Below are 13,752 nucleotides of genomic sequence, written 5' to 3'. Positions count from 1 at the left end.
TATTATGTCCACTCCTCTATGACCAAAGTATAGCATTCTTCTGATGACTGTTCTCAGAATGATAATGCACCAAGCTCAAATGGTCATAAATTGGTTTCTTGAACATAATAATGAGTTCATTATACATCAAAAGCCTTCATAGCCATCAGATCTCAAACAAAAACAGCATGATGTTAGGAGATTTGTGCATGGATATATTTGCACAAAATTATTTCATATGTATCAGAATCTCAGATGGAACACCCCCCTAAAAAGAATTATCATTGTTCTGAATGAAGAAAAAAAACACCCATACAGGTACTATGAAGGTACACCTAAATAAGGTGCAAGTGAATGAATAGTTGCACAACATGATTGCATTCCACCTTCTCTAAAATCAAACTATGGCTCAAGAACAACTAGTGGTGCTTAAACGCAGAGGAATTATTTGTGATTTTGCACAGCAAATACAAAGTAACACTGATTTTGAGCTAATAAGAGGAAACTTCAAGCACCCTGATGCGTGCTTTCACTCCAAAGAGAAGTGCATTTGGGGAAAAATGAGAACCATTTTAACATACGGAAGTGGTTAATAGTGAACCCATAACAAATGATCCAGTTACCTCTAAAGTAAAACAACTGCCTCTAGGAACAACTTTTAACCCAGCTCTTGCCATGTTCCATGTCAAAAAACAGTGGAATTGTCTGACATTTTCAGGCACCCAGGATAACTGGTGTTAGCAATTCTAGCTAAGAGCAATGCATGTCTCTGCAGTTTTTGTTGCTGTTGTGATTGTTTTAATGAAACTTCATGTGGAAAAGTTTAAGTTCTGTTGCAAAGCTATTAAGATCTATATAAGTGTTGTGATATAAGTTGAAAAGCTTTTTATTTATGTTGCACTTTTAGAATTACCCACATTTCTGGGATTTTCTCATTAAAGAAACTATAGCATACAGAACCAGTAAGGACAGGCAGAAATTCATTGATTGTTTCTTGTATCCTAAAGATTTTTTCTTTACTTTGTACAAACCCACAAGTATGTTAGGTGGGTGTGTTCTGCTCCAGTATACACTCCTTAGTAGCTCAGCTGCATATTTGCCAAGTGTTACCCATGAGGCTGTTTATGGATCCATTACCCCTTCAATGGTTCCACTGAGGAGGGCAAACCCAGGAGTCAGCACAATCTGCAGGTGCTTCCACTCCAACTTCCATGCATTAGTGGATCCTGCTACATTTTACACCCACTGGAAAATTGAAAGTTATTTGAAGCTAGGAAGTTTTCATTGTATTATATCATACCTTTGCAGTAAATATTGCTGGTTTGCAATACTTTATAATTTTGTGTAGGTATGTTAATGTATCATATCTTTCCACATAAAAGTGGCAAAACAGTTACGACTATTTTGCAGACTTACTCCAAAAAGGGCTCCACAAATGTTCATTGGAAAAACCTTTATTTTGTCACACTCAAGCCACAACTTTGACGTCTTTTATTGGGATTTTATGTGATATGTGATAGATTAACTTAAAATGGCGCATAATTGTAAAGTTGAAGGACATTGATACATGGATTTTACTTCAGCCAGATGGAGCTAAATACAGTTTTCAAATCCCTGTATCTACAGTAGCTCCATCCAGCTTCCAGTGAAGTCTGACCAGCTTCCTTGTTCCTGATGAAGAAAAGAGTTCCCACCACAATGTTTTGTCATGGGGATTGTGTACAGGCAGCATGCATTGTTGACGTTCCACCAGACATAGTGCCTGGCATGTTGACCAAATTGCTCCGTTTTGGCCTTATTTTACCAAAGCACCTTCCACCTGTTTGCTGTGATTTAAAGTGGATGGAGCAAACTTGGACCTCGCTTTCAACATGACTCTCACATGAAAGCTATATTAGTGGTGCATGACTAGTATAGTTTTCTTATCAGCAGCCTCTCTCACTTGACCTGTAGATCTCTGCAGCTCCTCCAAAGTTTGCAGATGAGATATACTTTTTCCAGATTTTGATGTTAGATAGAGGGCCTGGGAGATGCTCAAAGCTTAAATGTGCTTCAAACGTCTTCTTTCTGACCTGTCCTTTGTAGTTCTTGGTTTTTATGATGTTTGTTTACTAATATTCTCTACCCCAAAGAGCTGCATCAGATTACATATTTGGACTGGTCTCTATATAAATTAGGTTACTTCTGAAGGCAATTGATCGCACAGGGTTTTCTTTGAGAGAATCAGCATAGAGGGTATTGAATGCATTTGCAAGGCACCACTGCATACTGACAGTTCCTTCTCGGATCTGAAGAGTCAGACAGTGACTAGTGTAAAACAGAGTGTTAGGAGTTAAATGATCCTTGACTGCAGGAAATGTACCTGTAGACATGAATTATTGATAAAAACAGAAAGGCTGTATTGACTGACACTTCCTATTATCTCAAATCAACAGTAATGGACCTGCACTGCTCAGTAGGGATGCTGTTCTTCAGGGGAGAAACAGTATGATGCTAAATCAGATGACTAGTGTACTGCAAGGAGAAAATCAAACAGATGCATGCAAAATAGCTGCAGTCTGTTAACATATTGTTCAAATGGTTTACTGGATACATAAATGTATATATGGACAATTAATACTCTGCATGTGGGTGAGAGTGTTATTCTTATTAAATGCTGCAAGGCAGAGTGGTTGCTTCACCCAGATATGCCAACAGTGGCTGATGAATGAAGCTGCCCTGTACATCCCAAGAGCCAGGACAAAGACAATGACACACAAATACTGGCTGTTTCACAGGCTTAAATGCATAATTTCTCCCTGCAATTCCCCTTACATTGAAACACATAAACATGGTGGAGTAATCTAGGTCAAGAGTACCTTTTTAATTAATAGAGCTATTTATATTATACATCCGTCTTTAGATTTGATGTAAATCCTTCAGGGGTGTTTAAGAAGTTGCAGACAAAATGGAACATTATAACAGATGTTTTAAATGTTTAGGTAAACTTTACACATGCTACGAAGCCAATTGATGATCCAGACAGTCAAATAAAGAAACTAGATTCAAATTAAGGTCTCTTGAAATTACATATTTTTTTAAATTCCTTGTCACACTGAAATGTTTGAGATCACCAAACAAATAATTACACGAGTATCTCTGATATTCCTATGGCAGTCATCAAATGGATTTCATATTTTAAAGGAAAAAAGCTAGTCAAACCAACCTGCATGTATGTGATTAACCACATTTTTCCTAGCGTTTGAGCCACAACCAGGTCTCATTACTGTTTGACTCAAATAATCAAGAGACCACTTAAATGTAACTCGTCTAACACGAAGAAGAATAAAAGACCTCAAATCGCCTATAAAATGCCCTGAAAATAAACCCTAGAATAGAAGCAAAACAAAATCATTCAACTCTGTCAGTCTGGAAATGCTTACAAATCCACTTCTAAGGCTTTGGGATTCCAGTAAACCAAAATGAAAGACCCATTATCTACAAGTGGAGAAAGCATGGAACAGTGGTAAACCTTTCCAGGTGTGGAAGACCCATCAAAAATACTCAAAATTAAAAATCTACTTACTACAGGTAGATAAGATATTCATTATTATAATAATACCGTAGTCCTTTAAGAGAACTACATTTAAAAAATCCTTAACTACTGTATTCCATTGACAGAAACTAATTTCCGTCCTCTGTGCAGTTACAAGTCTGGCTGTGTGGGGGCGGCAGAGTACCCTGACGCCAGCTTTTAGCTGACGAAGAAGAAAACCGGCGCTGATTTTGAATAGAAGGAATGTGGAAGCTATGCCAGGCGTGGCAGTGTTGATGCTGTGCTAACACACGACCAGACCTCCGCCGAGGACACAAATATTATACTCGTCCGTCTAACTATCCCACGGACTGTATATTGGACAGGTAAGTGATTTGTGGTTTTTGACTTGATTAATTAATGTCGAGATAAACTGATACCTGGGTGCTAACGCACACTAGCAACTTTTGTTTTTTTTAAAGCTCATTTTAAAAAGTTTGTGTCTGTCTTAAATATGTGTGTACCGTAGTTTTACGATGTATTTTGCGCTATAACTGTATATAAACGTATAAAAGTGTTTGAAATGGTACTTTCCAGCAAGTACTCGGGCTACTGGAAAACAATGTAGCTGAAAAACAATGATACATATCACGTGCAACAAAAGATAAATTCATAGCTCAATAAATCATTTGTTTTTGCTAACAGTCGCAGTGATACAACATGGAGATGTCCGTTGTGAACCTGTTCAACCAGTTTCAGTCTCTCAGAGCTCACCTGGACGCTCTGAATGAGAACATTGAACCACGTAAGTTTCCTCCAGACCTCAGTGTGGTATTTACCGACTCTGTAGTTAGCTTACTTAGTGCTACAGCAGTAAATCTTGCTACACTGTCTGGATAAGTGCGGCAAAAAAGGAAACAGTACGACAAATACTTTATCTATTGTTTTCTCGCCACATTATATAAACTTTGTATTTCTTTTCCATAACAACTTTTATTTTTTATTTGTGCTTTTCAAATGGCATTTGTCAATCTGACAATTCTGTTGCCATTCTATTGACTCATTCTAAAAAGCAAGATCATGCTACTCTTGTCTTGAATTCAGTTGCAATATTTGTGATTTTGCTGCATCAACACTCAAATCTTTATTTTCCGTCATTGCGGTGTTTCGACATTCTTTGTAAGCATTAGCATCTTGGTCTCTAAATTCAGTTTCAGTGCAGAGAAAGTCCTTGAAAGTGGCCAAATATGGGACTGGGTTGCAGAGCATAAGGGAAGATAAAATCTTTAAAAAAATTTGATCCAATCCAACCTTTGCGATTTTGATGTATTGCATAGTGCTGTTATGATAATAAATTAAATTTAATATTTTGTTTGGCTAATTAAAATGCATGTTGTTGGTAAGTCTATCGCACCTTTCTCCTGCACTGCAGAGTTCCTCCAGATGGCAGTGAACTTTGAAGACTGTCGTAAGAAGTGGCTGTTGGCGGGTGAAGAGCTGGTTTCTTGTAAAGAAGTATTGGCCAAAGTGGAAACGGAGAGGGGGGCACTGGAGGTTAAACTAAAACACGCGCGAAACCAGGTGGACGTGGAGATCCGTCGACGACAGAAGGCAGAGGCCGTCTATGAGAAACTAGTTGGTGTCTAACTGATTTCTTATGTTTTCTGTTTGTATAGTTCTGTATAGTTTATTGTATTCAAAAAAACAACAACGGAAAAAGTCATTTATGCTGTCAATTTTAATCAAATAACAATTCATCTGCATTAACTTGTCCCTGTCATCCTGCTGCTTTGTGACGTTAAAAGGAGCGGCAGGTACAGCTGATCCGGGAGCTGCTGATCGCAGAGAATAATGGCAGCAGTGTTCACCTTAGTGAGGAGCAGCGGTCAGCCCTGGCCTTTCTCAGCACCCATTCACAGGCAGCACAAGGCACCAAAACCATTCTCAACTCCAGCCGAAGGTCAGCCTCACGCAACATGGTCTGAAAAGTTGCTGCATGTTTCCTTGTGTTTTCCCTCCACATAAATGGTATTTAGTGTAGCCATTAAATACCATTTGGAATTGCAGCCAAATTATTTAGATAATAAGGAAAAGAGCTTGTGTAGCGCTCAAGGTAGTGCTATTATATCAAGTGGGAGGTTTGATTTTAAAAAAAAAAAAAAAAGGAAGGTTCCAAATAGCAAAAGTATTCACATCTTTTGAACTTTTCGACATTTTGTCACATTATACCCCAAACTTTGTTTTTACTTTAGTTTTTTCCATCCCTTTCAGAAATAAAATTTTAAGGCATGTCTCATCCTCCTGGAGTCAATTTTTTTTTTTTTTCTTTTTTTTTTTTTTTTGCATCATGACATGTAAATCAACTGTAATGTGTGAAATTTTCTTCTAACACTGAATGTGGCCTTTCTCTAATTAGCCATTAGCAGACATGGTTTGTACACTAATGCTAATTTCATATTACAGACTAACTAGAGTTGAGGAATCAACATCTTTCCTGTCAGATATCAGCTATGACCAAACGGATGACTCTCTGGTAAGCTTTCCGTGTCAGATAGTTACAGTAGCTGTAACTTAAGGACCTCATTAATAAAACGGCTTTTATACTGCCCCACCTTCTCTCCTTGAGGACTGGGATTCTTCTGTGATGAAGAATGTGAGACTCCGCAAACGGCCGAAACGAGTGAGTCACGTCATTACTCATTGTTTTCAACCGTGTTTTCTCCCACCGATGACCTAATAGTTTAGCAGTTTTTTTGTTTGAGATCTAATTATTGATTCAGTTCACTGGCTCTAATTTTTCATTTTCTTGGTTTGCACAATTTACTTTTGAAACTTCAGCGTTCCTCTAGAAAACTCACAGACGGTCCTTCACAAGCAGTGAAGAAGCCCCGCTCCACAGGCCGTCCATCAGAAAGAGTAATCCTGCCCCCTGGAGCCCGCTGGGCTCCACGACATTTTAAACACAACCTGTTTTAAAAGTTCAGCTTGCTCTTGATGAAGATTACACAAAATGTCTCCTTTATTATGCTTCAGAATAATGAGTCTATTGTGGCCAAAACAACGATCACTCTGCCTGCGAGCGGAGGTGTTGAGGCGGTTTCCACCATTGAGACGGTGCCTTACTGGACCCGCAGCAGGAGGAGGAGTGGTGAGGACTTTTCTTTTCATTTCACTTCTTCCTTACAATGTGATTTATTATCAATGAAAGGGAAATGTGTGTTTAAATTTAATTTGGCTGATCTTTGCCATTTGACCAACAAATGATTTATCTCCAGCGATGGCTGACACAACCACCACTGACCACTCTGAGACTGCCAGTGAAGCCCCCAGCATGCCGGTCTCCGAAACCCCTGTTCAGTTCCAGACTCCTCGAATTAAAGGCGGGAAGAAGCACCACTTCATCCCCAAAACGGTTGCACTGAGTTCTTCTCTTTATTTCTTAAGTGTTTTTCATTCTAAAACCAACTTTTTAATAAACTATGTATCTATACATCAGGTGATCAAGTCTGAGTTTTGTGCACCATGTGGAAGAAGAACAAAGTTCGGCAAGATTTGTCTTCGCTGCCAGGACTGCAGGATTGTGACCCATCCGGAGTGCCGGGATAACTGCCCCCTGCCGTGTAATCCCTCGGCTCTTGAAACGCCCAGCAGGGGAACAGAGGTATGTTTCTGATCGCTTCATTTATGGTTCCTTTACATGGCAGGTGCCCTCATCTAAAGCTTCTCAGTCAGGTTGAGGCCTATATTCTGGGAAAGCACAGAGACAGACTGGATTCCTGTGCTATTCCCTTCTCTCTTTTCTGTCTTTGTTTTTTTAACGGTATGTGATTGTGCTAGGGCTGTAGCTAACAATTATTTTAGTTATTGATTACTCTATAATTTGACAACAAATTGATTAATCGGATGAAAAAATGTCCATATTCTGCAGATTTTTCATTTAAAATGCAATAACACAGAATTCCTTCGGTGAATTTAAACTGGGCGAGGCTTTAACTGTGCCACTTGATGAATTTTGGGTGAAAAATATTTGCAGGCAAAGGTGTTTTTAATGTTGACTGCAAAAATGTATAATTTTTTTGCAGCAAATGACCTTTTATTTGATTCTGTGGGTAATTATTTATTGATTGCTAAATTATTTCAATAACAGATTCATCATGATTAATCCAGTTAATTGTTATCGCCCTAGATCAGGCAGAAGATTGTAAAATGTTTTCCCAATTTTACTGCACACAATACTTATGATATGTATTACAATGGAGACGTTTACTTTTTACTTTTGAGATTTCTGAAAGGCTGCCGACATTTCGAAATCCATTGTGAGAATAAAGGAACAAAATGAAGCAACTTTGCTTTTATGTGTTCGGTCTTCCTGGTATTTGCTGAAGTTGACTGCGTTTACTACAAAAATGTCCCTCCTGTGGGCATAAATGACCATCCTGACCAGGCAGGTGGCTCCTTTCATAAAAAACTGCAGAAATAATAACACAGGTCTTTAAATTATTAGTTTATTCTTCACTCTTAAATCTAGTTTTATAAAGTGTATTTGATACTGTATAGAAATACACACTGATTAGATAAATAGACTCTAACAAGTATTTTCAGGTCATGTACTCATTTAGATGTCCTTTCTGTGCAGAGTACACTAGCTGACTTTGCTCCAACAACCTCCCCAAGGATCCCGGCCTTGGTCATCTACTGCATTAAAGAGATTGAACGCAGAGGCCTTCATGAGGTCAGACAACACAAAAAACAAACAGTTTTATGAACTTGTGCATGTGGACCATTCCCAGCATTTTGATTTTTTCCACTTTTTGTTATGTTATGAAATGAATTAATGTCATTTTTCCTACAATCCCGATACACAAACCATCATGATTAAGAAAAAAGGTACGGTAATTTTCTTTCTTTTTAAAAAAAAAAAATAAATGTAATTAAAATGGGACAGAATTTATCTTTTGCTCAACATATTTTGGAGCACATTTGCAGCAAAGACTACTTCAAATCTTCTTGGGTATTGCAAGCAAGGCACACCTTGCTTTTAATATCACTATTCTGTACCGTTATCTGCTGCAAATCCTCTCAACTGCAGTCAGATGGTTATTTTTCAGTCTTTCCAGAGAAGTTTAAGGGTATGGAGTTAATTTGTTGGTTTAATTAGAGCTCCAGAACAGACTTTCTATATATTTGGCTGCTGTATTTGGGGATTTCCTTCTAGAAAAACAGCCCTGCAACATGATGAGCCACCATGCTTTACAGAAAAGATGGTGTCACCCCGACGATAAACAGTCTTTTTTTCCCCCAGTCATGATGCCTGGGTTTGAAGTTATATTTTATGTTCATAAAACCAGAGAATGTATATTCATACATTAGATGGGTGAACAACATTCAGTCTTGTGCTTGAGTTTTTAGAACATTCTCTTTTTTCACGTTACCCACAGAAAAAATAAAGATTTTAGAAAAATTAGTGCCATCTTTGTGTAATTCAGGCAATATGAAAACATCTGAACATGGTCAATAGAAACAGGAAACACCTGGAAGAACATCTGCAAAGGCTGGAAATGTATGGGGACAATTTTCAGTTTATCATTAAGGGGTTTACATATATCATTTTTGAAGAGAAAAATCATTTTCATCCATCTTGTAATAAGGTTGTAACATAACAAAATGTGGAAAATCTTTAGCACTAAATAGCTTCTGCATCCACTGTGATTTTCTCCCCCATAGTGATTCTTCTCCTGTTAGTCCTGAGTGTTGCTATGGTATCACAGGTTGAACACGATGCCGGTTGAGGTACAGATAGTCTTTCGGTTCCTGCAGGTTGGCCTTTACAGAATCTCTGGCCATGAGCGCCAGGTGAAGGAGCTAAAGGAGAAGCTGATCCGAGGCAAAACTTTGCCTTCTCTTAATAAAGTCGAGGACATCAATGTCATCACCGGTGTCCTCAAAGACTTCCTAAGAAATCTGCCCGAGCCACTTCTCACCTTCCGCCTCAACAAAGTCTTCATGGAAGCAGCCGGTGAGTCTCTGAGACTTTCAGTAATAACTGGCTGTTTATTGTCCAACAGTTTATGGAACCTGTATGTTTCTGTGTAGAGACACAAGATGATGACAACAGCCTTGCTCTGTTGTATCAGGCCATCAGTGAGCTTCCCCCACCTAACCGGGACACACTGGCCTGTCTGATGATTCACCTGCACAAGTAATTTTCAACTTTTAGGTGCAAAGCTTCATACTATCAGGCTTGTACAAACTTTAATTTTACTTAAAACTCTGCATTTGATCTCTAGAGTGTCTCAGAGTGCGGACACTAAGATGGATGTAAGCAACCTGGCCAGGGTCTTTGGTCCCACGCTGGTGGGTCATGCTGTTCCTGACCCAGACCCCATGACCATCCTACATGATACCAGCAGACAACCAAGGGTAAATAGGTCTACACTTTGTGTTCTTGCCATTGGCAGGAATGCAAATTTAGTTTATTTCTGTACTAATTTTGTCTTGTTCTTTTCTTTTGATATTTTTTGTTTTGGTTTGTTTTTGTTTTTTTGCAGCATTGTGTGCGTTTTCCTTTTTTTTTTTTTTTTTGACTTGTGCATGGAAAGGTTAAAATGAAATAGATAAATAAAAGATGTACGAGCCAAAGAAAGTCAGGAACAAAAATACTCTCAACCTTATTCTTTAGAAGTGTTTAATGTTGACAGCTGAGGTAATTCATATTTCTACTTTTGTTTTGATTGATGCTTTGTGGCTCTCTGAAGGTTGTAGGACAGAGAAAGCAGCTTATTTTCTATTTCCGTAGATCGTAGAGCGCCTGCTGAGTATTCCTGGGAGCTACTGGAGCCGGTTTGCCCATCCTGATAACGTAGACATGGAGACACCTCAGAACACTGACACTCCAAGCCAAAAAGGTGGATCACTGCACACTGATAAAGATAAAATAAAATAAATAGTAAATCTTTTGAGTTTTGAGATACTTTAGCTAAGTAGATTTGATTGAACGGGATGGATTTCCCCTGTTGTATTCTTCCTGACTTCCTGGTGCCTTTCCTTTGTGCGCTTCAGGGCTCCTGTCTGCTTTACTGTCAACCTGTTAACTACATGTTACAAAATGGTTTCAGGGGCTTTTCGTCAGTGTTTTCATGGGATTAGTTTTTTTATTTTATTTTTTATTTTTTTTATTTTACAGTTTAATACAGTTTTGTGTTTAAATCCAGCAGGAAACCTGTGAAAGTTTCTCTAGAGTTATGAGTGTCTGTTTTACTGTAGTTCCTTTTATATGCACACAATTTAACTTGTACTGTATCAAATGTTCATTGCTTTCCTGGGTTTTGGCAAACAGAAATTTCTTTAACTTGCTGTTGTTTAACTTATAAGATAAATAAGAGCAAAAACTTAAGAAACTAAAGCATTCAGAAAATATAACACATTAAACTGCATATCGACTCATACCAGCCCAAACACTAATGGAAAAGAAGACATTTCTCTTTAAGCAGTCACATTAAAAATACTTTTTTTTTCTGTTTTGAGAGCCAAAGCTAAAAAAAGCCCAACCTCTAAGTTTCCTTGTAGTTTGCAGGACAACTCAAGGAAGCTTTTCATGTTCGTGTTTCAGTTCCTCCCAGCACCATCAGTATGCAAACCAACCCACAAAACCTCAGTCAATCCCCACGGCTCTAACACCAGTGTAAATTTTCTCTGTACCAAGCAAAGAGGGGGTCTTTATGTTAATGACACCAGTTCTTCCTCTTTGTTGAATTTCCAGTGAGCATACTGGGACCAGTGACGACCCCAGAACAGCAAATGCTTTCCAAAACACCGTCCTCCAGCTCACTGTCTCAGCGGGTCATGCAGACCCTCACCAATTCCACCATGTAAGCATTTAAACACTTTAACACTATTACATTGTTTTTTCCTATTGATCAAATATAACTGCAGTGTCTTGTAGAAGTGTTCACACTCTAACTTGTTCACATTTTAATTGTCTGTGTTTGTATTTAGTACGTTGTTGTAAAGTAAAGGGATTGGTGGTTTTCAATAGTTTTTTGAAAGTGAAAATCTGGAAATTGGGATTTGTATTTGTATTTCGCAGCCCTGAGTTAATAATGAAAGTATATTTCAGTCAGAATGTTTTAACCAGGTTTAGTCACCTAGAAACTAAACATTTTACCCATTCCTCTTTGCAAAGTAGACAAAACTGTCAGACTGGCTGAAGAGTGTCTGCGAACAATTTATTTTTTTTTTTCTTTAGTCTCGCCACACATCATCAAATGTATTTAGGTTTGGACTGGGACATTTAAAAAAAATATGCTTTCATCTAAATCTTTCCATTTAAGTCAGGTCGTTTGCTCTCTTGAACTGGTTTTAAGGTCTGTCACAAAAAGTACATTACAGTTTGTGGGTTGTAAGCTGGAAAACATGTGGGAAGGTTCAAGGCTTGACTGTTTTTTTTTTTTTTATCAATATTTAAATTGACAAGTCTTTGTAATATTATTATTGCATAGTTTCTGAATTTTCCAATAACAGTTGACATTTATCCACAGTATTTATAAATTTTTTTATGTTGTGTAGTGTATAACAACGTTATTTTTAATGCTAAACTGCAAATAGTTTTTATCCATTTGTTAACTCCTTGATTTCAAACTCTTAGATTTGGGAGCAAGAGCAAAGCCACGTCAGCCTCCAACCGTCAGGGAAGTTTCTTCGCTTCCCCACAGCTGAAGTAAAGGCAGGAAAGCCAAAATGTTCTGATTCATATGAATGTTACTGACTGCAAAAACAATGTATACTTTTGTCTAATCATGTAGGGAAATAACCGTGCAATCGCATGACAATTCTGTGAGGTTTGTTTTTTTTTTAGAACTTTCCATGTTTTTCTTTCTTATCAAAAATATAATTTGACTATCTTTGATCACTAGTACTTTGTTGCTGAAAATTTTCATTTCTTCTCTGTAATTATAGAAACTTTGAAGCCTTTAGTAACCAAGCAACCATTTTAAACAAATTATGCTTTTTGTGAGATGTTGTGATCGTAACCACATGTCAAGCCAGCACACAGCAAATATTCAACTAAAACAATGAATGGGAACTATTTTGTTAGTGGCCAGTGTATTTTTTTGTCTTTTATGTAAGACTTTTTTTCTTTGTTGATGTGTTTTAATACATAAAAATATAATGACTTTTATTTCTAGAACACTTTACTAATGCTATAATACTTTAATAATGACGAGGCCTTTTTCTTCATGATAACTTCAACCACTAGAGGGTGCTGTTGCACCATTAAGTACATGCAGTCCTTCAGTAGTGAATAGGATATACTGTATGTATTCTGCACATAGTCACTCAGACATACTTGCATGCATATTTTTCTGCAAACCAAAGCTTCACACTCATGTGAGCTTAAAGTGAAATCTTCATCTGCTCTGTTTGACATCAAATTTATTTGCATATATATTTAACTAATGTGTTATTCTATACATAAGATGGAAAAAAATCCATAACATCCTCCCATGCTGCTTCTATTGTCTCCTTAAAGTGTTGTAGGGATGTTTAGCATACGTGATGCACAAAAGTAACTCTAAAAAAACAAAATCAACTTAACCTCATTGTATGGTCACGTTTGGCATATATTGTATTCCATTTTTTTTATGCATTTATTCTTTTTTTGTGTGGCATTGTTCACCTGAATAACTTTTACCAAAGATTTCACAACTGAATGGTTAACATTCATTTGTCTCTGCATCCATTGCCAAGCTAAAAATAAAACATTGTAATCCTGCTTCTTTGTCTTCATGCATGAAGTAGGTCTGTGGGGGGAGGAAGCCTTCTGATTTAAGGCCGTTTCGGTATACACAATAGGAGATGTTAGTTTTTATTTAATATAATTCAATCCGAACAAAAGGCTTTTGCACCTTTTGACGCAGATAATTATTACCACATTAAAGTGTGTTATTAATGTTCCACGAAGCTTGGGTGTAATTCTTCACTTCTCTTCTTTTAATTGAATGCAAGGCCGTTGGTATTTCAGATCTTCAGTGAAAGGGCAAAAGCACCAGTGCCAGCTATCCCAAAGCTGACGCGTTCCTGAATGATAATGCCTTTCAGCTCATTGTTCCAATAGTCATTAGAGCTATTTCCATAATCTATTGGGCTGAATGGGCAGGCGATGAGGTCCAACATTATTATGAATTAAAGCAAGGATCATTTATACATCTTATAGTTATTCCATTAGCACTTATTGTGGAGAGTGCTAAGCCAGGCAGAAC

General features: G+C 37.6%; 1 protein-coding gene across 1 annotated transcript; it reads left to right on the top strand.

Annotated features, from left to right (window-relative positions):
• Window positions 1–3,702: 3,702 nt before the first annotated feature.
• Window positions 3,703–13,449, top strand: LOC122834221 (rac GTPase-activating protein 1-like). Its single transcript, XM_044122432.1, has 17 exons — window positions 3,703–3,879; window positions 4,199–4,298; window positions 4,926–5,128; window positions 5,299–5,453; window positions 5,957–6,026; window positions 6,120–6,173; window positions 6,332–6,409; window positions 6,527–6,641; window positions 6,769–6,905; window positions 6,990–7,154; window positions 8,130–8,225; window positions 9,311–9,509; window positions 9,587–9,692; window positions 9,781–9,913; window positions 10,290–10,398; window positions 11,253–11,361; window positions 12,138–13,449. The coding sequence occupies exons 2-17, from the start codon at window positions 4,214–4,216 to the stop codon at window positions 12,211–12,213; spliced, it is 1,890 nt and encodes a 629-aa protein (XP_043978367.1). The 5' UTR covers window positions 3,703–3,879; window positions 4,199–4,213; the 3' UTR covers window positions 12,214–13,449.
• The last annotated feature ends 303 nt before the right edge of the window (window positions 13,450–13,752 follow it).

This window comes from Gambusia affinis, linkage group LG07, assembly GCF_019740435.1.
Source record: "Gambusia affinis linkage group LG07, SWU_Gaff_1.0, whole genome shotgun sequence".
NCBI lineage: Eukaryota > Metazoa > Chordata > Actinopteri > Cyprinodontiformes > Poeciliidae > Gambusia > Gambusia affinis.
This window is presented reverse-complemented; position numbering and strand designations above follow the sequence as displayed.